Source organism: Phyllostomus discolor, chromosome 1, assembly GCF_004126475.2.
Source record: "Phyllostomus discolor isolate MPI-MPIP mPhyDis1 chromosome 1, mPhyDis1.pri.v3, whole genome shotgun sequence".
Taxonomy (NCBI): domain Eukaryota; kingdom Metazoa; phylum Chordata; class Mammalia; order Chiroptera; family Phyllostomidae; genus Phyllostomus; species Phyllostomus discolor.
In genome coordinates, this window is record NC_040903.2 from 215,504,112 (window position 1) to 215,530,259 (window position 26,148).

The window sequence follows — 26,148 nt, forward strand, 5'->3', positions numbered from 1 at the left end:
CCTTGTCCGCTCTGCTCCCCCGCCGCCGCCTGGCTCTGGCGGGTCCCCGGGCCCGGCCTCCAGCTGCCTCCCCCCCTGGGCACACTCACCCACCCCACGGTGACCTCAGCTACCAGGACCGCAGGTCCCCTCGGATTCTGGCCTCAGGCAGAGACCTCGGGACACGTGGGACCCCGCCCCCGTCCCACCGCCACAGCCTCGCCTCCAGATCACAGCCGCCCCTGCCCCCCCAGTCACCCCCGGCTGCCCGCTCTCATGGCAACACGGCCCGGCCTTCTCATGGGCTCGTGCCGCCCGCCCGGTCTGCTCTGGGCCAGAGGGACCCCTGCTGAAAGCCGGGCCAGGTCCTTGCCCACCCCACTCAAAACCTGTCCCTGGAGGCCCACCCCATGGGCGGGGCCTCCTCAGCACCCGCTGCGCCGCACCTTCGGCCCGCGCTGTCCCTCCAGCCGCCAGCCGCCAGCCGCGCGGAGCACCCCCTGCCTGAGGGCCTTCGTGCCTGTGGCCGCTGCGGCCTGGACTCCCGCCCCCTGTGGTCCCGGGGCTGCTCCTCCGCTGCCCCGCACAGTGTCCCTGCGGCCGGCGGAGGCCTCCCCTGAGCCTGGCTCGCAGTGAGCCCAGCGAGCATTTGCTGAGTGAATGGAAAACAAAACAAAACCCACCACGTGCTCGCGAACCCATTTTACAGATGAGTAAACTGAGGCTCAGAGGGGGCAGTGCCCTTTCCAGGTCAAACAGGCTGCTGGCCTCCACCCTCCGCAGCGGCCGGTGCTCTGGGCCCTTCCCGCCTCTGGGTCCCGGGGCTCTGCGGTTTGGCTCTGTTTTTCTAGCCAGGCCCAAAGAGATTGCTTCCTGTAAAGCTGAACTCCCCGAAATGACCCCAAGGGGGTGGAAGTTCCAGTGTCAGCCAGTCCCAAACACTGCACGGGCCGCGCTTATATGAAACCGCCATCCAGCTGTTTATCTTAAGTGTGATTCTCCCTGGGTGGGCTGCGCAGGGAGGCAGGGGGGCCCTGTGGTGGAGGAGAGGACATCCGGTGGCCCTGAAGGGCAGGACTCGCCTGGTGGTCTGTGCAGGGGATGCAGCTGAGGGGGTTGGGGAAAGCCTGGATCAGGCCCCACCCTGGTGCCGGCGTGGCCAAAGGCTGGGCGTGGCCAAAGGCTGGGCGTGGCCAGGGCCCGGGCCTGGGGGAGGGGCCAAGGCCCCTATAGCCTGTCCCTGGGTAAGGGCCCAGGGCCTGGTCCAGGGCCTGGTCTCGCCCTTCGCCTTCAGGCGCCCCGGCAGCGTCCACAGCAGGACGGGCAGCAGGGGTGTCCGCCGGGAGGACTGCCCCACACCCTAAGGACCCGGCTGCCGGGCTCCCAAGTTCCCCCCCAGTCCCTGCCCTCCTGCCCTGGAGCTAGGCGAGAAGGGGCTGTCGCTGAGCCCTCCGGTGATCAGATTCCCTACTGCCCACCGAGGCACCCGCGCGGCTGCGCCCATCGGACCTCCCCGCCAGCCGGCTCACCGCTGCAGACAGACGCGGCACACGGTAATTGGATCAGCGGGAGGGCCTGTGTTCCAGAATTCGGGGGATCATAAAGGTAATCAGGACTGTGGGGGGCTCGTCGCTGACACTGGATTGCGGGGCGTGGTGCAGCCGGCGCGGCCCTGCACTCCCTTCCAGCCCTGTGGCATCTCCAGGGGGCCCTCGGTGCCTGGCTGGCCCCACCCTGTCCTCAGCCGCCGCCCACCCCACCCCTCCCACACCCACAGGAGACAGTCCCTAAGGGGGAAAGCCGAGTCTGGAAGAAAGGAGCTATGACCTTGGGTCCGAACCTCAGCCAGTACGCTGGAAGGAGGCTGCCTTTCTGGGCCTCAGTTTCCCCTCTGTGACCAAAGATCGGAGGGGCACTTGGGCCTGTGACAGCCTCCTCCCCCAGCTCCCCTGTGACCACCCCTGTTGGTTGCCGCAAGGCCATCGGTGTCTCCCTCCCAGCCTGCTGCCCCCCCCCTCAGGCCTGGCGGGTGCTGCCCACAGTCGGGGTGAAGCCGCCAAGGCCCAGGGAGCAGGTCTGTGTCCTCGCCTCATGCTCATGAGTCAGGGGCCAGGATGAGGACCACCCCCCCCACCCCACCCCGGGGGGCCACCCTCTCCAAGGCCCCCACTCACTCCCAGTGTCACCAGTGGTCTCCTGGCCCTGGACTTTTTTTTTTCTTTAGATCTTTTACTTACTCCTTTTTTAGGCAGAGGTGGAGGGAGGGAGGGAGGGAGGGAAACATCAATGTGTGGTTGTCTCTCGCACGCCCCCTGCTGGGGACCTGGCTCACAACCCAGGCAGGTGCCCTGACTGGGAAGCAAACCGGCGACCCTTTGGTTTGAAGGCTGGTACTCCGTCCACTGAGCCACACCAGCCAGTTCCCAGCCCTGGCCTTTAGCCCCCCTGTTGGGCCCAAGACACAGAGCTGACACCCCCTGCCCTGGCAGAGCCCCTCAGCTGTCGGCCCGGGGGCGACGGGCCCAGGAGAGCCGGTTCCAGGTTCCGCTGAGTCCGCCCAGCAGGTACCTTGCACGCTCCCAGCCCCATTCCAGCTCCACACCCCCATCCCAGGGGGCACGGTTCTGTAGAGACAGACGCCTCGGTGTTGCCCCTGGCACCGTGCCCGGATGGCCCCTCGAGGGACGGGGCACAGGAAGCAGCTCGGCCTGTTGCGGGTGTCGAGTGAGGGTGTCCCGGAGGGGCCGGGGCTGCTGCTTGTTGTGAGTGGGGTGGCCCGAACACTGAGCAGCAGGCACACAGCGTGCCCTTGACCTGAAGCGCCCAGCCCCCGGGGCCAGGGCTGTGTGCGGCGGGATGCCCTGCCCTCAACTCCGAAATTCTCTCCGGGCCCTGACTCGCCCCGGGGCTGCCGGGCACATGCCCCGCCCCGGCTCACAGCGTCCTCTCCTTCACCTGGGAGTAATGTCACCTGCGCAGTGGGCGGGGAAGCGGGGCCTGGGCAAACTGCAACCACCTGAGAGAGGCGCAGGCAGCCACCGGCCAGAACCGGCCGTGAGGCCATGAGCCCTCAGCAGCAGCCAGGCTCCGCCTCAGCGGTCTAACCCTCCACACCGGTTCTCGGGCGGATGAGATTGCACTGCGGTCCCCGTCTCACAGGTGCAGAGAGGAACGGCTAGAGAGATTCAGACACATGCCCAAAGCCATGCTGCCCACAGGCGCCAAAAGTGGGACTCGAACCCAGGTGACCGCCTTCTTAATCTCCTATGTCATCAGAGAGACTTTGCAAAACAGCGGGGACTCCGATGGGCTGTGGGGACTAGAGACGTTGACGAGAAGGAAAGGAGAAGGTGAGAGAGAACAGTCCCCTTTGTAATGCCCCGGCTCCCAGAGGAAGAAATCAGAGTGAGGCCGTCATTCACACTTAAGCGAGAATTAGTCCGGCAACCTTCTTCCGTGAGGATCAGGTTTAGAAGTGGGGCAGAGAGCCCTGAAGGATCCCCCTTCAGGATGGACTGGGCCTGCTCGGGACAGAGGCGGAGGTGAGAGACAGAGAGTTGAGGCCACATCCCTCCACGGGAGGCTCTCAGGGACCCTCTCTCGGTGGGTGATTTCAAAATAAAAACCAAAAGACAACCCCCCTCCCTGAGGGCCAAGGGAGGGGAGTGGGGGCACCTGCTGTGTGTCAGTCTGAAGCATTGGGAACCACCAGTGGGATGCTGTTCTGAGAGGAGACGGATAATAAAGAAGGTAAATAAAAAGTCACAAGTCCATGGGGGATCAGGGTGTCAGGGGAAACCACAGCAGGGAAGGGGGGTGGGGGTGAGATTATAGACGGAATGAGTGGTCCAGAAGGCGCCCCCTCCCCCCCGGAAATGAGAAGGATGCGAAAGGAGGGGAAGCAGGGATCATGTGCACAGGTGAGGAAGAGCCTTCAGGCACACGGGAGCCGCCTGTGCAAAGGCCCTGGGGCAGGGGCCTGTCTGATGTGCTTCGGGAGCAGCGGGAAGGCCGCTGGCTAGAGGGCACTGTCTCCAGGTCGTCAGCCTGGCCTTTCTGCACATCCCTCCAGCGTGGAGAACCGCGTCTGCCGGGGGAAAACCGCACCCACAAATACCCATCCCCTGAACGAAGCAAAAACGAGTGTGGGCAGGAGCGCGGCAGTCCGTGGGGAAAAAGAAGAAAGAGCCCAGACTCAAACCATACACAAAAATCAATGTCAATAACTTCGTGACATCAGGAGTTTCTGAAACGAGACACAAAAAGCTGCAATCAAAGAGGAGCGGCATACAGCATTCGACAGGATTAAAAATAACTCCTGTTCATCAGAGGACGGTTTACGAGCGGGGCGCGAGCGAACAGCAGGAGGTGCCTTTGCCACGCGGGCAACTGGCGGGGACTGTCTGCGGAACGCGAGCCCCGCGCTCGGCTCTTCCACGAAAGAGCAAGCCCGAGCGGGCGCAGTCTGGGGAGCGGCACTGCCTGCCTCCCGGAGGCGCAGCGGCTCGCCCGCCTCCCGGCAGTGCCCGGGGTCGGAGGCCGCGGAGACCGGGGCTCCGAGTGCCGCGGGGACGGTGACCTGACGGGCAGAAGCCCCCGGGCGAGTGCGGCCTGATCGTCTAAAGCCGCCGTGAGTCTGGCCTGTGCCCCTGCCGTCCTGCTCTGGGGGACCCCCTAACCCCCCAGAGATGCAGCCCGCGCTCCCCAGAGCGCCTGGATGGTAGCTGCCTCCTCCGCGGTCCGGGGGCTGGGAGCCGCTCGGGCGCCCATGGAGGAAAGACTAGATCGAAGTAACTTCGTTCGCGCGTGCCATGCATTCCCCACGACCGCCGGCCCGGGCGGCTCCCCGCGCCCGCCAGGGCGACTCTGGCCCGCGCGAGGTTTGGGCGACGAGCGAGGCGGAAGGCCGCGGGGACGCTCCGCGCAGGTGAGGTCCCGGTCCCCGCCGGGAAACTCTGTCGGGCGGGTGCGCTCCCCTGCGGAGCCAAACCGCGAAGAAACCAGGGCCGCCTGCCGCGGAAGTCGGGGCCCTGGAGACCTCAGGGGAGCAGGAGGGGGCTGTGCGGGGGCAGGGTCTCGGGAGGCACGGGGCAGGGGCTGGCCGAGTTCGGCTCGCCCTGGGGCGCGTGGTCCCGGGGTGGTCGTGCTATAAACCGCTCAGATACTGATACTGGTCACTTTTTCTGGATGCTCGTCACAGTTCACAACTCCGAAGACTTCTATTTTGGGCGCAGGGTGGGCTCGAGCCGGGAATAGCTCTGGGTCTCGCGGGCACCTCCTGAGTTCCAGGCACCATGCGAGGCGACTGACCCGCTTTCCCGAGCGACAGGAGGGGACCGGAGCTGACACAGAGGAGGGAGGAGGCTGCCCACAAGCACGGAGCAGCAGATAAAGCGGCCGCGGCGGCGGCGGCGGGAGGGAAGAGGGCCCTGTGCGGAGGAAGGCGGAGGAGGGGATTAATTTGGGGATTAGAGGCACCGCTGCCTCTGCACCGCGGCCCCAGCGGCCGGACTCGCTAATGTCCGCAAACACCGGCGAGTCGCCGGGAGAGTCTCCGAGTTGCGGGTCGGCTGAGGGAGCGAGGGGCCGAGGGTGCGCACCTGGCTGGAGCAGAGGCGGCCCGACCTGGGGGAACCTTGCTGCGTGCCGGTCCTTTGCCAGGATCAGGGCCAGGCTGTGCGTGAGATGGGGTGGGCGGGCAGAGGACACTCCAGGCGGCCCAGATGGCCCTCGGACCTCCACACCCCACCCTCCCCATCTCCCCGAAGGCATCCTGCTTCCTCCGGCCCCCAGGCCTCTGCTCCTCTTGGAAGGCCCTTCCTGTCCGTCCTTGCAAACTCCAATCCTGGGCTCAAATGTCCTTGCTTCCAGGAAGCCCACCTTGATTCACCAGGCCAGTGTCCCCAACCTGGGCTCCCTGGGAGGATGTGTGGATGGGACCATGTCCCTGTGCTGAGACTGGGTCTGGCTGTGTCCAGGCAGCCAGTGTGGAACCCGGTACACAGAGAGGGAAGGCGTCCACCCGGGGGGTGGCGGTCACAAAAGCCACAGAGAAAAGCTGATGGGGGGACAAACGGTTTGTCATGTGGACAAGAAGGCATGTGGAAGGGCATCCTGGGCAGAGGGACCACACAGGCAAAGGCAGGGAGGCGTGGTGGCGACAACTTGCCTGGGACTCAGAAGGGGCACCACAGTGTGGGGCCAGGGGCCTGGGTGGAGGGGCCCGGGCAGGGAGAACTCGGAGGCGCACCTGCCCGCCCAGGGTGCTGCCCAGGGCTGCGATGGCCTGGCCCTTCCGCACATTCTGCAGCACTTGCTGGACCTCCCAGGACTTCCCAGGGGCCAGGCCGCAGGGGTGCGAGGGGCAAAGTGCCCGCCCCGGCCTTCAGACCCCAGGCCATGTGGCCATTGTGCAGAGCGTGCGCTCGGGGCAGGAGGCGGGCCCCAGGCCCCTCCAGAGTCCCTCCACTGGGGCCGGAGACCTGTCCTCTCCTGCCGGACAGCCCTGTGCTTCCGATGCCCCACAGGGAGCCTCTGCCAGGGTCCCCCTGCTGTGGGCCAGGTCTGGGGGGGATGTCCCCTGAACAGTCCTGCGTGGTGGGGGTGATGGGGACAGGCACTTTACAGACGGGGAAACGGAGGCCCAGAGAGGGCCAGGAACTGGCCGGACATAGGGTCTGTGGGACCCTGAGCCCCGTGGCCTTCGCCATGGGAGGCCTTGCTGACCAACTCCCCCTCCCTCCCTGCCTCCCTCCGGACCCTGACACTCAGTGCTGCAGGGGCGGCTCCCACACTGGCCAGAGGGGGGCCCGGAGAGGCCCTGGAAGCAGCTCTGAGAACGCCTGTGGGGTGAGAGGGAGAGGAAGGTGGGACCCTCCCCCGTTCTGGGGGGCTACCTGGTCCCTGCCGGCTCCAGAACTCTGCCTCCGCTGAAAGGCCACGTGGCCCAGTGAGCCGGACGCCCAGTCCCTAGCCGCCACCAGGTCAGCCTTCAGGACGCAGGCCAGGGAAGCCCACGGCAGAGACGCCTGGCGCCCTCAGCGGCTGGGGCGGTGGGAATGCTCACTGGGCTCCCCTGTCCACCTCTCCCCAGCCAGGCTCGGCTACATCTTTGTCCCTGTGACTCAAAGCACAGGGTGGGACCCCCGGAGCCTTAGCTGAGGGGGAGAGAGGAGGAGAGAGAAAGAACCACAGGGCCACCCCATCCCTCCAGGCTGGCCCCCAGATGCCCCCTGAAGGCTGCCTTTCGCCCACGTCCCAGCTTTCCCCTCCCCCATAGGGAGCCCAGGCGTGGTGGGGGTATTGGGGAGGTGACAGCCAATGTGGGGTACCTGGGGGGCCTGGCCTGGGGTCACCTGTGGGGCCAGAGCCAGGGCGGCTGCTCCCTGGGCCTCACCAGCTGCCCCCACCCCCCACCCCCGCCCTTGACCTTGACCATGACAAGATGGGCCTGCCCGACAGCAAGTCTTGGGTCTCAGAAGCCTTGACCTACCAGGCTGGACCCCTCCTCCCAGCACAGGAAAATCGGATCTTGGTCCTGCGAGACCCCAAGAAAGGGCTGCACTCCAGCTCAGCGGCCAGGAGAGGGCCCTGCTCCGGTGTCCAGCCGGGGCTTCCGCGTGAGCCTACCTGTCCCCAGACCCCGGGCGCACCGACAGTTACCTGGGAAGCCCAGGCCCCTCTCCCGGGGACCCAGGAACCCGCCGTGGTACCAGCCAGGGCCCTGCCGGGTCCCTGACCCTTGGGAACTGGGGCGCCCGCTCCCTGGAGTCCTCTCCGCGGATGCCGGCTCCGGCCAGGGAGGGTGGGGCAGACCCTGCCGGCTCGGCTGACGGTGCCGAAACCCAGCAGCCGAGCTGGGCCAGCTGCCCACACAACGCCTCGGCTCGGGCTCCGGAAGGAAAACACGTGGGGGGGGGGCGGTGTTCCCGAAGTGGGGGTCAGGGTGGCCGAGGGAAGTCTCGGAGGAAGTCATGAATATTCAAATCGCCTGATCCCCGGCTTCCGCGAAGGGCCGGAGGGAGCCCGGGGAGCACAGGAGGGCTAAAGTTTAGCACCCGGAGGGAGGCGGCGGGGGACACTCCGCAGGCACCGTCGCGGGATTCCCCCAAAATGGCTCCGGGACGGGACTGCTCTGGCCCGCGGCGAGGTCTCCATCTCCCGCCCCCGCCCCCGCCCCCACCCCCGCGAGGCGTGAACTTAAAAGCCCAGAACCAAGCGACTGTCTGCTGGGGGTGCGGGGACCAGCCGGCGCCGGAGACCCGTGCGGAGCCGCGCGAACGGAAACCCAGAGGGTCCCGTGGGATGATCCGGAGTCCCGGGTCGGGCGCGCGGGACCGCGGAGGCCGCCGGCCCCGGCGGCGCACCCCAGCCCCCAGCCGCTGCGGCCCGGTCGGTTCGGCCGGCCGCGGGGCCCCCGCGGGGGCTCCCCGTTGTCTCGCGGCGCACGCACGCACCACGCACGGCACCCCGGCCGGGCCAGCCGCGCCGCGGGCGACCCGGGAGATGCGCTCCCGCGTGGCCCTCGCCCCCTGCCCGCCAGCGCCCCCACCCCGACCCGGCCCGCAAGCCGCGGCGCGGAAGACGCTCCACTCACCTGAGTTTCTCCATATCTGCGGCAGAGGCCTGCGAGAAACCAAACAGAGGGTCAGCAGGCGGGAGGCGTGCGCTCCGCGGCCGCGCCGGGCGGCGCCGGGCACCGCGGGCACCGCGGGCACAGGCGGGCGCGGCGGCGGGGCAGCCCCGCGTGGCCCGCCCGGTGGGAAGCCCAGCCCGCGCGACCCCAGTCCCCACCACCCAACCGCCGTCCCTGGGACTCAGTGGGTGCGCCGGGCACCTGCCGAGTAACAGGTGAGCCCTCCCGGGTCGCCGCGCTCCCCGGCACGTAGTTACACCCCCACACACACTCCGGGGGGGACGAGGGGGCTGGCCCGGGGACTCGCAAAGGCACAGCCCGGAGCGCTCCGGAGCTCGGCAGAAAGAGGGGGACCTGCCTGGGTCCCGTTAACACTTCCGCGGCTGCGGCCCCCGCCGCTCCCACCCCCACCCCCACCCCCCACCCCGGCCCCGCCCGTTAACCCTTCCAGCCCCGCGCTCCCTCCCGGAGGAAGCCGAGCCCCGAATCTCAAAATCTCCGAGTAGGGAGAGTGTTGGGATCTGGGAGCTGGGGGCCATCCGGGATTGCAGAACCTGACGCTCCGAGAGTCCGAGGGTGGTGGCGCTCCGGACTTCAGACCCCTCAGTCAGGGACCCCGCTGCCCTCCGATTCCGAGGTTCCGGGCCTGGCCCGCCCCTCCCGGGCCCGAGGGATTAACCCTTGCGTGACCGACTCGCCCGTGGGGCTCCCTGCCGGGCTTGCGCAGACCCGCGGGCGAGCGGCTCGGAGACCCTCCCCACCCAGCCCCGAGCAGCCGGGCAGCCCCTGCGCGCGGGGCGGGGGGACCCACCCGTTGCCGTTAACCCTGCGGGCGCTGGCGAACGACCGGGACCGCGAGCGGCCCGGGCGGGATCGCACTTCCTGCGCGGAGCGGGGGGCACCGGGCTGGCTCTCCATCACTCGGGAGAGGCCGCTCCCCGGGGCTTCCCCCGTCTTTCCGCGCCAGGACGGACGTGAAAGGGGGACGGGGGGCCGAGCCCAGGGACCACCCGACACACCTGGGAAGACTGCTGACTGCCCATCCCGGCCCCTCGCGCCGCGTCCGCCGGGAGCGCGCTCCGCTCCGGTCCGGGCCCCGCGCCGCCTCCCCCACCGCCCCGCCGGGCGAGGGCGCAGCCCGGCTGTCAGCGCCAAGCCGGGAGGCCTGGCCCGGGGCCTCGGCCAGGCTCGGCCACCGACTCCCCGCGTGCCCAGGCAGGCCTTCCCGCGAGCCCCCGGCCTCAGTTTCCTCACCTGCGAGCTGTGGTTGGGGGGAGGGGAGAGCGGACGAAGCGCTCTGCCGCCCGTCAGCACCGCGGGCTGCGAAGGGGCTGGGGCGGGGGAAGGAATTTCGGCGGAAAGGATCCACGGGGCCCCGACTGGCAGCCACACACGATCCCCGACTCTCCGAAAGTTGTCTGAGACCGCGAGCCTGGACCCCCTCTGGGTACCCCCCTTCCCCAGGACAGAGAGTCGGCTGCTCAGCCCACGCCCCCCCAGCCCCCCCAGGAACCCCAGGCCCACCTTTCCCACGTCCCCATCACCGTGCTCAGCGCACTAGATCCCAGCATACAGCAGGCGCTCAATAAACGCGGACAGTTCATGCCTGGATCCCACAGCACCGTGGCGTCTCTTTTCTCGCGGCTTCCCTCCGGGTTCTGAGTTCCCGGTAGGAGCCCTGTCCCTTCTCCAGGTCCCCCCCCCCCCCCCCCCCCGCAACGGTGCCCAGCAGGCCTGGCCTCCCCCTGGCCGGCGCGCAAGGTGGGAGGAGCCCTGTGTGCAGAAAGTCAGCCCCGGCCGGCAGGCCGGGCAGACCCAGCCCGAGCCCAACTGCTCCATCATCCCGCTGGGAGGACCGGTCCTCACTCACTCATTAGCTCTGGGGGTGGGGAGGGGGCAGCGGAAGAGGTGACCCCGCCTCCAGGGGCTAACGGTTGAGAAGTGAAACCCCCCTCCAGTCCCGAGAGCCCACCGCCGGCAGAAAGGCAACAATGAGGAGGTCGCTCCCACCCACCACCCCCTGCAGTGCCGGTCCCGCGCAGAGCAAAGCCAAGCTCAGGGCCACGAGCGCACCTGGGCCTGGACCCCAGCCCTCCTCACTGGGACATCTGTCATGTCTCTGGTGGCCTCCGTCACTCATAGGGAATGACCTGCCGGGGAGTTTGTCTAAAATTAATACGAATGCGTTAAAATTTAATTTTAAAAATCTAGAATTAATTATTTATATTGAGTGTTTCGGCTCTTGGAAAGGGCCCATCTGGGAATTTCTCCCCCCAAGAAGGGCCGCTGGGAAAAGCTGCTGAGTTGCCCTGGTGGCAGGGGTGGGGGTGGGCGGGGTCAGAGACAGGAAAGGGGAGGAGCCTGGCGGGTACCCTGGGGGCCTCTGTAGTCACTCTGCCATTTCTGAAGCCTGACTGGGACCCTAGGACTTCTCAAATCCCCCCTAGACCCAGTGCCTGTGAGGTAACCACTACGCGCACTCAAAGGCCACCTCCTCCAGGCAGCCCTCCATGGATACGCAGCAGAGTTGTTGGGTTAAGGCCCTCATACCCTACCCTCCCTGGGCAGGGCCTGTCTTCCCCACCGGATGTCCTGGGGCTCGCCCGACACCTCACCCAGCGGGTGTGCACAGAGGGGAGAGCAGCCCCCTGGGGAGGTGCCGTGCCTTTGGCCAAAGCCCATGCTCCAGTCTTAGCTCTGCAGTTCATAGCCCTGGATTTGGGGTGTTCCCGAGACGCCCTTCCTGGGGATGAGGAGACCCCTGGGGCTGGCGGAGGGCGGCCCCGTGGACTGGGCACAGGAGCCTGGGGTCCTCCCGGGTCCCCAGCCAGAGGCGGGGACTCCACTCTGGGAGGGGTGCAGGGACAGGGTGGAGCTGTGCATGAGAGGGCTGTGCATGAGGCCTGCGGGCCGGCCAGGGTCTCCGGGGTGAGATGATGGGGCAGGAAGTACCCGCAGGGCCCCTCCGGCCCCTCCAGGGCCCCCAGACAGGTGGGACCCCCCAGCTCTCCGCACACAGGTGGGACGCCGGTGGGCACCGGGGGCTGTCAGAGGGACCGACCATCCCCTACCTGGGGCGCCGTCCCTCCAGTGCACCCACAGTCACAGCCTGATGCCGATTCCTGCAACACTGTCTGCCCTAAACTCACCCCTCGTCCCCTCCAGCTGGCCCAGCCCCCCTGGGTGACCCGGCCCAGCGATCGCCTTCCCTCCCAACTGTGTCACACAAGCCCCAGTTGCTGGTCAGGCTGAACTGTGCCGTGCGTCCCTGCCTCGGTCCCCCTGCCGTCTGCTCCCTTGCTGATGCCTGCCCCTCAGGCGGCACCCCGAGCTCCGCTCTCAGCATCCTGGCGGCCACCACGGCCTCGCTGACCCCTCTCCCGCAGCCTGCTAGCTTCCTCCCTTGTTCCCCGAGTAACCCCGAGCTTCCAGAGGGTCACCTGGGTCAGAAACAGGCCCATCCCCCCTTAGTCCACCCGTGCTGTCCCCAGCACAGCCTGTGACCCGAGACGGAGCTCAGTCCCGGTGAACCCTCCCTGAGACTTTCAGGGGTGCGTCTCAAACACCCACTTCGCCGGTGCCAAACCAGGGGTCGCAGGAGGGCAGCCCTGCAGTTCCCACGTGGCGTGTGACTGGGGAGCCTCCCCGGGCACCTGGCACAGCGACAGAGGCGCACAGTAGGCCCTCCCCAGAGGCGATGCCACCTGCCGGGCCTCAGGGAGGGGCTGGTGAACCCTGACTCAGCCCCACCTCACTGGGCACACGCTGCTACAGGCACACAGACCCACACCGGTCCCCGGCTCACCCAGCTCACCCGCCTCCGCACCTTTGCTGGGCTGGGCCTCCCTTCTCTGGCCGCTCCTCCGAAGCAGCCCCTCTCCCGCCAAACGGCTTCTCATCACACTCTGTCTCTCTGGACCCACCCACTTTGTCCTTTGCCTGTCCTGGCCCCGCCCCCGCCTCCAGTGCTCTAAAGGACCACCCCCCCACACCCCCCCACAGCAGGGTCCCTGGTTAGGCTGCGGAGTCTGTATCCCCCGGGGCTGGCACAGAGGGCTCCAAGGGGGGTGGGTGGGGCGGCTGGGTGAGTGCACAGCTCCTAACCCCCAGCCAGAAGCATCTGCCCTCCACCGGGAGTGCCAGCCCTGCACCCCCGCCCAAGCCTGTCCCCTGCTGGAGGGCCCCTGGGTGCGACTGGTGCCCGGAGCCCCGCCCGGGAAGCCCCTCTGGAGACGTGGGGTCTCCTGAACCGTCTGGTGTGCCGCTGCGTGACCCTGGGCAAGGCCCTCAGCCGCTCTGAGCTCAATCCCTCCTCTAGGGAGGTGGACAGTCTGTAAAGGACGCCGTGAGTGACAAGGTGGACATGTGTGTAAGGGACTGTCTCGGGGACAGGGCGGCTGAAGGACCGTGGTCGCTCCGGAGAGCCCGGCCTTTACAGTAACGGGCTGGGCCGGGCCCCTTCGAGGAGGTTCGCACGGTGGCTCGCCGTCCTGTGGTCACGCAGCGAGCGAGCGCTGTGCGCCCTGGCCCGGGGGTGCGGCAGCGAGCAGACGGGAGGAAGGTCTCTGCTGGCCCAGCGCCGACCTGCTCGGGGGGAGACAGATTACGGGGGACTCCAGCTGGAGGGCCCCTAGGCCCCAGTGCACCTGCTCGGAGAATCCAGAATCCGCTGAGGGGGAGGGGTGCTCGGGGCCGCCTGGGGTGGCCACTGTCCACCGGGAAGTCGGGGCGAAACCGGAGCAAAGTCCCGGGAGCCGGGGGCAGGGGCGGGCACTGGGGGTGGGCCGCCTGGGGAGTCTGGGGAGTGCCCGGTCACCAGTAGGGGAGCAGGGGCTGAGCCGAGGGCCTCCTGGGACCCGGTCATCCTCGGGACTTCGGCGTCTGCCCTGAGGGGGCTGGAAGTCCCCGCGGCTTGGGACGGAGGTGTGTTCGCCACGCTGCTGAGTGGGGATGTCCTGAGAGGGCTGGGTGCCGGCCCCAGTCCCGCCGCGTGGGGACCAGGGTGGAGGCGGGGGCGCCCTGACAGACCAGGGGTGGGTGCAGAAGACGGAGCCACCGACCACGGCACTGACTCTCCGACCCGAGCGGCCGGAAGAGGGCGGGGAGACCACGGGAATTCAGGCCCGAGGCAGCTGTCGGAGTCCGGCAGGGACTGGCGGCAAGGGGTGGGTTCGTGAGTCCGAAGGGCAGAGGAGGGTCCAGGAGATGTGAGCCTGGGGGGGCGGTCCACATAGAGACCCCACCTAAAGCCACCGCACTGGATGAGGCCGCCAAGGGCGTGAGTGCAGACGGGGAGGACGGGGTGGGGGGGGGGTCCTGCCAAGGTCAAGGTTCAGGGAGGAGGCCGAGCCCGCCGCAGAGCCAGCCGGGGAGGCGGGAGAGCAGGTGTTCCCAGGTGGAGGGGGTGGGGGGCCCGTGGTGCCACAGACTGTCACTGAGCGAGTAAGAAGCTGGCCTCCTGTCCCTGGGCATCACCCACGGGGCTAGCCGACGCGGGCGCACAGTAGGTCATCCACCGGTACCTTAGCTGCAAAACTGGGCTTGCTGTGCGCGACCAACGTCACATGGCCAGCTAGGCGGCCTGAGCCCGGGCCCTGGCCTCGGGCTTCCCCGGGCCTCCCCTGCCCGTGGGTGGGCCCTGCTGTGGCCCCTGCTGGCGCCAGCCGTGCGTGGCTGCCGGCGGCTGCGCCGACCGCTGGGCCGCCGGCGGCTGCGAACTGGCCCCCCGAGCTAAATCTGGCCCGCGCTGGCATGTTGTATTTGGCCTGCGAGAGGGTTTTAACGTTAAAAAAAAAAAAACATTCAAGGCAACATTTAAAAATTGGGAGAGTTTACATTTTAAAATCCGTATTTTTGGCTTCTACTGAAATTTTGGAAGATCTGGCAGCGCCTGCCCACATTCCCACGTGGAAACAGCCGGGGAGCGGGGAGCAGCTGCCCCGCCAGAGGCGGGAGGGGCGCCGGCTAACCCGCAGACTTGTCCCGCAGACGCAGACGGGAGACTGGGGCCCCGGGGGGGGAGGGGGCCGAGGGGCCTGCGGAGGTCCAGGTCGCCCAGTGGGACAGCCCCTCGGACAGGACCTGACCGTAGCTCCGGGGACTGCCAGGCTTGGCACGGGGGGTCTTGGCACAAATCCCACCCTGGCTGCTTCCGGGCCCCCAGCCTGTCTCTCCTGCCGTGACCCTGGCCCTGTCCTTCCCACTGTCTCCTTCTGACCCTTTCGGTCATAGGAAACGGCTGGCTTGAGTCCTTCACACTATAGTATGAATGAGCCTTGGTTCCAGGTTTTGGGGGGGGGAGCTGAAGGTCCTAGAGCCTGTCTCCAGTGGCTTCCTGTTGGCTGGACAATGACGGGGAGGACGGGGTCACCTGTACCCACTCAGGTGAATGGGGCATGGACCCTGCCCCGGTCCATGCTGGTCCCTGAAGGAGTGAGTGGCCAAACTCCAGGCACTGGCCTCAAGAAAGGGCTTTCGGGGTCGACGACTGGAAGCCAGGGGTCTGCTCTGCTTCCTCAAAGCCCCACCTCCGCTTTGGCAACCGTCCTGGGGACCCAGGCCCGTCCAGGCCAGGAAGGCGGGGGGGCACCCGGGAGAGGGCCCGCCACCCTCTTCCCAGTGAGCGAACTCCATCCATCTTCCCGGCGGACGGCTGCCCTTGCCACCCCGCTGAGGGAATTCTCACGGGGGGCCAGACTGCTCTGCCCTTCACCAGTCGCCCCTGCTCTCCGCCCTGCCCGCCCGGCCCGCCAACCTGCAGTTCCCGGTCTGGGAGATGCGCCTGGCCCCGGGCGCTCTCTGTCTGTCCTGCTCTGAGTATTTGCCAGGAGGCCGGGGGGAGGGAACCCAGAGGAGGTGCCCGTGGGGAGAGGTGGCCTGGGGTGGGGGAGGGCTGGTGCTCCGTGGGAAGAACGCTCCGGCTGGGTGCCGCACACAGCCCCCTGTGCCTCTACCAGCCCCCGCTGCCGGGCCCCGGGGTCCCCAGGGCCCTGCGCCGCCTGGCAGCCCCTTGAGGCCCGTTGAAGGAGCCTGGAGACAGAATCCCCTGGAGGACGGGGCGCCGTGGCGCTCCCCTGGGGCCCAGCGGTCCTCAGAGTGGGGCGTGCGCGGTGTGCGGAGCCCAGAGAAGCAGGGGCAGGGGGGCCGGCTCACGGGGGGACACGACGCTTCCCCATGACCAGGCAAAGGGAAAAGCAAGACCCTCATCCTCCCTCTCGATGCCTGGAAACGGAGGCCCAGAGGGGGTGGGTGGCTTGTCCAAGGTCACACAGCAGCAGGCAGCGGATCCCGGAGCGGAGGACTCCCCGGGGTGCAGGGAGGCTTGGGAGTTAGAATGCCAGCCAAGCCTCAGCAGGTGCCCGCTGTCACACCAGGGTCTGGTTTTACAACAACCCAGCCTTCCCGGGGTGGGGGGGGGGGTCTGGCTGTGCTCTCCACCAGCCCGGCCACGCGGCCCCCACCTCGCTCCTGTGCTGGGAGAAGCTGGGGCGCGGTACGGGGGCACAGGCCACATTGCAGACAGCCCAGGAGGGCCGCCGGCCCCAGGGGACACCGGTGTTTGGGGGCGGAAGGGCAGAGCCGAGGCTGGGGTCCCAGCCCGCAGCGGGCCGTCATCCGGACTCCTGCAGGGCCCCGTCCCCAGGACAGCTGAGGGCCTGCTGGGTCTTTCTGCCGGACGCGGGCCGGAGCGCGCGTGTGGCAGGGGTCCTGAGGCGCGGAGGGGCCTGTGTTCCGGTCTGAAGACCTCCCTCCCAGCCCGGGCGCCCCCACGACCTGGGGCACGCACGCGGCAGCACCCCCCAGCCGGCTCCCCCTCCCAGGAAGGGGGGCAGCTCTGAAGGAGATATTGTCGTCATCACTCACATAGACTCCTGCCTGCCCCGGCGCCAGCGCCTCACCTCGCAGAGTCGTTCCAGGGCACCTGGGTCTTTCCGTCGCAGGTGTGATGACAGGGGTGTGATGCGGGAACCCCGAGGGGGTCAGTGGCACGGGGAGGGGGCGGAGAAGGGGCCCCAGGAGACGTCTGTCCCGCTGCCTGCTGGGCTGCCCTGGGGCTGGCACTCCCCCCTCGCGGAGGCTGCCAGGGGGAGGCAGCGCGGCCTGTGTGCTCGCTGCTGCCCAGGGCGGGCCCGCTGGTGTCCACCGCCGGCCCTGGGCTCCAGTCGGCCTGCAGGCTCAGGCTGCCGCCTCTGAGGCCAGTGGGACGCTCGGGGCCAGTGGTCTTCTCCGGGGCTGCAGCTCCTGGGAGGGGCTCCTGGGCTCCGCCCGGGCCTCGCTCACCAGGGGAGGGCTCCGGGCTGCAGCCTCTGGGCCCCCGGGAGGCCTTGAGGGTCCCGGGGTCCAGCACCCGCGCAGCCACCTCATCCAGGAACCGCGAGAAAGGCAGCCTGGCCTCCCGCCGCCGGCTCAGGAGGGAGAGGGGGCTGGTGGCCGGCTGGCAGTGCGTGCGTGGCGGCTCTGGGGCAGGTGGTGCCCGCGTCTCCGCTTGTCCAGGCCCCGCTGTCCAGCTGGGGCGGGTGGTCTGGCCACCGGGGCTCCCACCTGGGCTGGGGCTGCGTGCGTGGCTTCCAGGGTCCTCTCTGAGTGCTGCCTCCCTGGGGGCTTCAGCCCTGCACTCCGTGAGGGGGCCGTGGCTGGCCTGTGGGGGGCCCTCGGGGTCAGAGCCCCGGGCCGGGGAGCTGGCCCCCGCGAGCATCCTCCCGTGGAACTGTTCCCCACGCCTCTTGGACCCCGCTTCTCTCCTTCTGCAGGGCAGGGACGTTTGCACCCTCCCGGGGTGCCAGGGCCACCCACCCCTCACTGGGTGGAGTGGCCACTGAACGCCCGCCTGCCCATTGGTCCGGAGAGCCGGTGGCCGGGGGGCCTCCCGCCTCGTGAATTGATTCTCACTAAATGAGAAAGTGCCAGGCAGGTCAAGGTCGTGTCCTGGGCTCTGCCTCAGCCCTGGGCGGGCAGTCTGCACTGAATGAGCACTGGCTGTATACAGGGAGGGGCCCAGGGCTGGGCCTCATACACCCCACTCGTAGTATCTCCTGTCTCCCCTGCCTGATGGGGTTCGGGGTCCAGGGACCAGCAGGCAGCTCTCGGCTGGCTGTGACAGGGGCACGGCGGGGCCCAAAGGGGGTCGTTAGAGCCACATCCGTCCGGCGGGGCAGGAGGGCGTGGTGGCGGCTGCTGGTGGCCACCCCCCCAGTTGTCCCGTCCTTCCTCAGCTGAGAACCCTCATTGTACTCTGGGAGGCAGGTCACCTGGCTGAAAAACTGCACTTCCCAGGCTGCTTTGCAGCCGGGGGAGCCAATGAGACAGAAACAGAAACTGTGGGACAAGACTTCTGGGAGAAGTCTGTAAAAGGGACCGGACGGCTCCCCAGACCCCCTGCTCCCACTCCCCACCCTCCTGCTCCCCGTCCGGAGCAGGGAAGTGATGGCCAGGGCTGTGGCGGCCAGCGGGCACCACTGAGGGCAGCCGTGGCGGAAGCCAAAGGAAAGACACTCAGGAGCAGCGGGACCAAAGGAGCCTGGGCTCCTGGCCACCCCTGAGGCGTCGCACCAGTCTCGTGCCACGGCCTCTGCCCCCGGCCTCTCTGTGACCCGAGAGAAGTGACCCCCGGTCTCGTTTAAGCCACGGCCACTTCCAGTCTCCGTGACCCACAGCTGGGTGCACGCAGTCCCTCAGGGCTGCCCCGGGGCCGGAGGAGGAGCAGCGGACGGTAATGTTCCGAGGGCTTTGGGACGTGGGCCCCGCGGGGCCCCGAGCGCAGTTCTGTGGGGAGTCAGTGGGGGAGCCCAGCGCAGGGGAGGGCCAGAGCCAGGCCACGGCCCTGCTTGCTCCGTGCGGAGGGACACATGCCTGTGCCGGACGTCGCGGGAGGCAGGGGTCCAGGCAGGACTCCGGCCTGGGACCCGGCTGCCTGACCGGAGGGCGGCCGGCTGCGGGGCAGCACCGTCCCCAGCGCCGGCCCGTGGTGCTGCCTGGAGCGCAGCCTAGGCTTTGCCTGTCGCCGCCTGCTCACGGTGGAGCCCCTGCCCTCGTCCACCTGGCAGTGCCTGGACACCTCCCGTCAAGTGCCAGGGACCCCTCCTGTGCTGGGCTCGGCCGCACGCCCCTCTGGATGTCCCGCAGCACCCCTGACTGGGTGTCTGAGAGTCCCTACGAGCTCAGGTGCCTGAAACAGGGATGGGAGCCCCCGGGACCCCTCCCCCTGCCTCCTCCCTGCCCCTGCCCCTGCAGACCCAGGCGGTTCAGCTACTCTCAGACCTCCCCTCCTCCCTCCGTCCCCACTGTCACCTTGCTGGTCCTGCGTGCCACCACGCCTCACCTGGACACCTGCAATCACCCCTCCCTGGGACCCCTGACCCTAAGCCGGTTCAGCTCAGTTCCTCTCCCAAACCCACCAGAGCGAGCTTTTAAAATCCCAGGCCAGGCGAGCAGGCCATGCCCCACGTCGTCCGAGTGCCCGGCAGGCCCTGCAGGCCCTGCCGACCCAGTGTCCGTCGGCCCTGCTGCTGGGCGCCCCTCCCCGAGGCTCCCGTCACGTCCCCCCAGCCAGGGCCGGGCTCTGCCTGGTCGCAGGGCCTCGGCACTGGCTGTCCCTCTGCCAGTGGCACGCGGACACCCTCTCCCCTTGCCCTCCTTCTCATCACCTAACTGTCAGGGCCCCAGCTCAGTAGCCGGACATTCCCCACCCCCAGATTAGCTCAGGGACCCCTGCAGCACCCTCTTATAGCCCCGGTCTCGTACCACAGCCCCCACCTATAGTTGACATGCCTGTGATCATTTGTTTGTTTTCTGTGTCCACGCTATCCCAACCCTCCACGCAGGGCTGGGCCCACAGTAGGTGCTCAGCAAGCACTTCCTGAACGAGTGTGTAAGTGAAGGCGTCACAGGTCCCGGTTGGCGGTGCACGAGCTTCCCCGGCCGGCTGTGGGCCTCCTTGGGGCTGGGCACGGGGGAGGCATCCCGGGGGGGTACCCAGGTACCTCTTGCAGAGGCCACCGTGTCCCCTCTGCCCCTGCAGTCCCCTGAGGGCCACCCCTTTACACTGGGGCAACGCCCTCCGCAGTAGCAGGCAGCCAGCCCCTGCTCCATCACCCGTGGGAGCAGGACCTGGACACAGGCACACCCAAGGTCAAGTGCCCACCCCCCGGCACCCCGCAGGACCGCGGGCACGATGCACCCCCCTTGCGGTCACACAGGGACAGAGCAGCCCCAGCCCCCAGGCGGCGCTGGGGGACGGTGCGGAGGGCGCGGCCCGGCGCCGCCAGCCCGGAGCCTGGCACCTAGTAGGGCCTGAGGGATCCTCAGCACCGGGCTCCGATTTGCCCGTTCCCTAGCATTCCCTGAGCCTCTCCCAGAGTTGCCGGCTGCATCAGACAAGTTCCCGTTGTCATAACAACCCACTGGCTCTCCGCCGCCTGGGCCAGAGGCCCCGGAGGACGCTGTCGGCGGCCGGGCTTGCAGCCTGGGCCTGCTCACCTTGCGCAGCCCGGCCGCCTCTCCCGACCTGGCCGCCTGCCTCTCCGCTCCTCCACTTGAGCCCCTCCCTGAGCCCTACTGTGTGCCATGGCGCGTGCCGGGCGTGTGCACCCACACCGCGGCCCGCATCTCACCCCGCCCGGTGAGGCAGTGCAGCCGTGAACTCCGTTTTGTGCCAGAACAGAGTCTCGGGGAGGTGATGCGACTTTGCCAAGGTCACGTGGCTCGGACGCAGCAGACCCGGGACGGGACCCCCGAAGGTCACGCACTCACACCCGTTTCCTCTCCAGGACCCCTCAGGCCCTCTCCCGCCGCCCGCCCCAGCTCTGTCCCCTCCCCCACCCCTCTGTACTCTGGGAGGGGGCGCTGCTGCCAGGGTTGGGAGGGGGTCTCCGGGAACCGGACCCAGATGACCTGGACGGAGGATGCCGGAGCCCTCTGGGACGGCACGCGGGCATCTGCTCAGAGCTCGGAGCCCCACCTCCCCTACTTCCCCTGAGCTTAATTCTCAAGCCAGGATTGCTCCCCGGCTGGCAGGGGAGGGAGGGCAAGGGCCCCGAGGGCTCCCGGCAGACAGCCAGGCTCGCCTCGCGCCGCCTGCCGCCGCAGACACCGGAGCGCGAGCCGCCACCTTCCGCACGCCTCCCATTCCCACGCGGAAACTTCCGTCACCATCCCTTCCACAGACCGGGACACGGAGGGTCTGAAGACCCTCACACCTGTCCTCTTAACCACCTGCCCCCTGGCTTCCAGGTATCTCCACGCTGGCCTGACAGCCCTCCAGGGCAGCCGCAGATCTTAGCCGTCCCAAGCCCCAGTGCCTGCACGCCTGTGCGCGTGTGCAGCCCAGGCCGTGTGGGAAGTCCCCGCCGACAGTGGGGCCCGGTGGGCTTCCCTGCGGACCGTCCGTCTTCACGAGGAGCCGCACCGCCGTGGCCCGGTCCCCGGGGCGTTTCCCCCAGCAGCACTTGCGTGGTGAGGCCCAGTGCCTCCCGTCACCGCCTCCCCTGCAGCCCTCAGCCCCACAGCCCCCCTCGGCTCTCACGGACACCAGTGGCTGGGGCAGGGGCGTCCCACCAGCCGCCTCGGCCACCCGCACGCGGCCCAGGATGGCCGTGTGTGCGGCCCAGCACATCGCAAGTTCACGTAAAGCACGATGGGGTCATTTTGTGATTATGTGTCGCCGTGTATTTAACGTGTGGCCCAAGACAACTCTTCTTCCAGTGCGGCCCGGAGACACTGAAAGGTCGGACGCCCCTGGTAGGGGGGCAAGATGGCCCACTCATCGGCTGCCATCTGTCCGTCCATTAGCACAACGCACCCACTCACGCCCCCGAGCGCCCTTCCACGCTGGCACCTGCCACCTGCGGGTGCGGGCCCACCCGTCCGCTGCTCCCGTCGCTCGCGTCCCGGACCACCCATGTACGTCTCCACTCCTGTCCCTTGTCCCCAGCATCCATGTGTCCTTCTGTCCATCCACGGACGCGCCACCCCCACACGTGTGCCCATCCGTACGCAGGTCCTCCGGCCCATGCCTGCATCCACGGGTCCCGGAGCACACGAGGCCTGTCCCGGATGGCACACGCGTGGTGCGGGGGAGGCAGCAGCCTCGGGGCCTGGGGCGGGCTCTGATTCCGCAAAGGATTCTGCAGCCGGTTTGGCGGGGCTCCGACGCCCTGCCCGTGCCGGGGGTAGCCGGAGCCCCCCCACCACCCTGACTGGCATCGGCTCAGGCTGAGCCGGCGAGGGTCTCCTTCACCCCCAGCGTGCCCGGGGCTGGTCTGGGGCTCCTGCTGTGTTGTGGCGGCACAAGGGGGTCCTTGCAACTCTGCCCTGGCAGGTTGTGCTTGATGCGATGGGAAGGCGGGGGCCCCCCGTGTCGTGAACCAGGCACAGGACTGCCCGGCGCCCAGACGAGAGAATGGGGTCGAAACTGACCAGCCTCGGGGTCCAGCTTTGACCAGAGGAGGAGCGGATGTCCCCCAGCGTCTGCTCGGGCTCGCCCCTTTACCCCACTGACCCTCGGCGGCGTGTCGCCATGTGGGAATGCGAGCCCCGTGTTACCGGGGGGTTTTATGTGTTTGCTTTTTAAAAGATTTTATTTATTTGTTTGTTTACTTACTTACTTAGAGAGAGGGGAAGGGAGGAGAAAAGAGGGAGAGGAACATCAATGTGTGAGAGACACATCAGTTGCCTCTCACACGCCCCAAACTGGGGACCTGGCCCGCCGCAACCCAGGCCCTGTGCCCCGACCGGGAATTGAACCGGCGACCTTTTGGTTCACAGGCTGACACTCAGTCCACTGAGCCACAACCAGCCAGGGCCAAGTTCTTTTAAAATCTTTTTCTAAAATTCCAGGCTTTTCTATGAAATGCTACTCATTCATTCATTCATTCACTCTCTCTGTGTCCAGCTGCTCACCCTTCCACTCCCCTTTCCATCATCGTAGTGACATCACTCGAGCCCCCATCCTTCTATGCTGGCCCCGCACACTGACCACATCCGTTTAGCCCCCACCCACGTCCTGGCGCCTGTATTCCCCCCGCCCCTCGGTCCATCCTCCCGCTGACGTGCATCCACCCATTTGAGATCCTCCCGTCGTCCGCTCACCTGCCCGTCTGGCCCCGTGCCTCGGAGAAGCACCCGCCCTCCGTCAGCCCGCCCATCACCGTCACCTTGTTCTGTTCGTCCAGCCCCAGGTCCACATCCCTTCCTCCCCCCACCCCTCCTCCCTCCACTCTACCTGTCTGTCCACTCGCGTCCACCCATCTCTCCTCCTGTCCACCAATTCCTGCAGCTTCCTGTCTGTCCACCCACCTGTCTGTCCTGCTCCCTGCCTCCCATCCTCGTCCGTCCACCCGCCGTCCACCACTGCCCCCTCAGTCCGCCCACGGTACTGCTCCACCGCTGTGGCCCACTGGTCCCTGCATTATGCATCCCCTGCAGTGCAACGGGACCTTCCCACGTCCCTCCTCCCCGGGTAGGGCCCAGGCAGAGCCCGGCTCCATCCCGACGTGGTCCAGGGTCCGCTAATTGACCGGATGGCTGCAGTCCCCTCCCTGGTCTGGCGCAGAGCTGGGCTCTCGCTGACCCCACCCTGAGAGGCCTGCCAGGGCTGCTGCACTGGCCTCCGGCCCCATAACCTGCTGGGGCTGTGGCCGCTGCAGGTTCTCTGCCCTGGCTGGAGGACAGGAGAAGCCAGTGACACATGCCACGCTGGTCAAGGTCTGTGTCTCCCAACGGACAGTGAGCCCTTGACAGGTGAGGCGTGTGCGTTGGCCCCCTCCCCCAGTGGGGCCCCGCGAGTGGTGACGAGGGGGCGCATGGGGAGGGTCCGGCAGTGAGTGCAGAACTCGATCACCCACTCCCTTGCTCCCTCGCTCCCTCGCTCTGGCTCCGGTCAGCGTCCGCCGCTGCAGCTCGCCATCTGCGCCCGCCCTCGGGCCACGGAAGTCCCTGCTCGGACTTGGGGAGGCCCTGCGCCCCAGACGCTGAGCCCAGAGAGGGCTGGGTCTCGCTCCGGTCACACAGGGAGTCGGTGGCAGCAGAGGAATTGGAATCCAGGACCCTGCCGACTCCCACCCCGGCCTCTCCACCAGGCGAAGGAGGGACCGGGTCTGGGGCGGGGGGGAGGGGGGCGTCTGGGGGCAATTGCAGGCCGACACAGTGAGCCTCAGGGTTACTCCTGGTCTTGCCCCTGGGGCTCTTCACCTGTTGTGAGCGGGGAGAAGCCACCTCTCCCTGCCCCGTGGCCATGCCCTTGACCACCACACTCCAGCAGGGCCAAGCCTCTTCTGATCCCTGTACCTTCCTCCTCATCTCTAGGCCGTGGCCGGGGCTCCCCTCAGACCCTCCTCCACCCCCACCTGTGTGGCTCCTGCACAGCTCCAGGGCCTCATGAGCCTCCTGGGATTCGGGAGACTGTGTGCGGACTGTCCCCAAACAATCTGTGGATGCAGGGGCCACTGTCCCTCCCTGCCGTCTGCCCACCACTCCGTCATTCACCCATTCTTCCATTCCTTCATTCACTCTTCACGTCGTGAAGGGCCTACAGGAGCAGAGGCATGGCCGTGTTTTGCCGTGTATAATCTGCACTTTTTTTGGCCTAAATTTTAAAAACATACTTTATTTGTTTATTTTTAGAGAGAGGGGAAGGGAGGGTGAAAGAGAGGGAGAGAAACCTCAATGTGTGGTTGCCTCTCACGAGCCTCCCTACTAGGGAGCTGGCCCACAACCCAGACATGTGCCCTGACTGGGAATTGAACCGGTGACTCATTGGTTCCCAGGCTGGCACTCAGTCCACTGAGCCATACCAGTCAGGGCTGCCCAAGTTTTTGAAGGAAAAGTAAGTATGCACATTATACACAGGTAGTATTCATTCTGTACTTATATAAAAGTTTTTGACTCTTTTATTTATGCTTATTCATTAAAAGTGTAACTCTAGCCCTAGCTGGCGTAGCTCAGTGGATTGAGCAGTGGGCTGCCAACCAAAGTGTCGCAGGTTCGATTCCCAGTCAGGGCACATGCCAGGGTTGCAGGCCACGGCCCCCAGCAACTGCACACTGATGTTTCTCTCTCTCTCTCTCTCTGTCTCCCTCCCTTCCCTCTCTAAAAATAAATAAATAAAAATTTAAAAAAGTGTAACTCTAGAAAGCAATAACAGTATCCACATGCAAAATAATACCCTTGAATGGGATAATCAATTTTGTCTCTAAATATAAATAAAAACATTGAATTACAGAATTTCAAAACAAGAGATTTTTTTCCTGAAAGTTTGGGCCAAAAACGTGGGCGCACACTGTACGCAGGAACACAGTACACACGGCAAAACACGGTGCTTCCAAGCAGTGCCATGGAGATGGCGTGTGAACATGCATAGACTCGACTTAGCCCATAGTAGGTGCTCAATAAATGGCAGCACTTGTGGGCCAGGCCCTGCGCCCAACAGTCTTCGAGTGTGGATGGGATCCCAGTCCAGACTGCTCCAATTCAGGTGTGCTCCCCGACAGAGAAGTGCCCCGCCCCCCCCAGCCCCCCACACCAGCCCCCGGGGAGCCCCTCCCGCGTGGCTGAGGCTGCAGGCGGCCCTCCTTTCCCACGCAGAGTCTCGGGTGCGAGTGGCCCCAGGTCCCGATGATAAGAGGAGCACAGAGCGCAGGTATCTTTAAACGAGAGACAACAGTTCAGGCAGGGTCTTCCCCAGAGCCCTGCCGACCCCGGGCGCCGAGCTGCCGGAGAGAAGCCGCATCTGCCACCCTGCTCACTTTTCTGTGCCACCCTGATTATAGTGCGAGTCGGGAAAATTAAGGGTTTTCGGGGACGCTGCCAGAGCCTGCGCAGCCGCCTCCCCGCCCTGCGCACCACAGATGCCGGGCTGAGCCGCCTCCATGGGCCGCTGGCCCCGGCGGCAGCGCCACGCACGGAATGGCGGGAACCACGCAGCCCGGTTCCTGAGGGGCTGTCTCCCGCGGTCCTCGCTGGCCCCGGCGTGGAAAGGGCCTCTGCTGGGGACGGTGGGTGGGGAGACGGGGGTCTCCCTGGAGCGGGGACCTGTCCACGGCCCCCAGTGGTGATCTAGGCGTCGGGGCCTGGGAAGGAGCGGTGCCCACAGAGACCCCGCCTGCCCCGAGGCCCGAGGCCGTGACCCCGGGTCTGCAGGTGGGCCTGCCGTGGCCACGCAGGGCTCCACATTTGCGGGGGCCCCTCACGAAGCCACTCGCTCCAGGGCGCCTGCTCTGCTCCTATCCCTGCTGGCTCGGGAGGCTCCGGGATGTCACCCACACGGCTCCTGCCCCCAAGGAGCACAGCGGCGATGGGGTGGGGCCCAGACGAGGAAGGGAACACCTCGGAACCAGGCAGGAAGCGGAAACACTAGGGCCGAAATCCCCATTCACCTGCTGGGTTCAGGGAGGGTGAGTGCGCTGGCTGTGCGGCCCTGGGCCTCAGTTTCCTCCCCCGAAACCGAGGAGACTGGGGGCCCTGCCTGGCGGGGACTGAAGGAGGAGGGTGTCCAGGGCCGGTGCTCCCACTCGCGGCGAACGCCCCATCACCCAGCCCTG

At 67.2% G+C, this 26,148-nt stretch overlaps 1 protein-coding gene across 2 annotated transcripts in view; it reads right to left on the reverse strand.

Annotated features, from left to right (window-relative positions):
• BEGAIN (brain enriched guanylate kinase associated) overlaps positions 1–26,148 on the reverse strand; it is a 40,478-nt gene that overhangs the window by 13,757 nt on the left and 573 nt on the right. For both annotated transcript variants that reach the window (XM_036014007.1, XM_036014004.1), the window contains exon 2: positions 8,576–8,604. In XM_036014007.1, the coding sequence (XP_035869900.1) occupies positions 8,576–8,604 (29 nt within the window). The remainder of the gene's footprint in view (positions 1–8,575; positions 8,605–26,148) is intronic.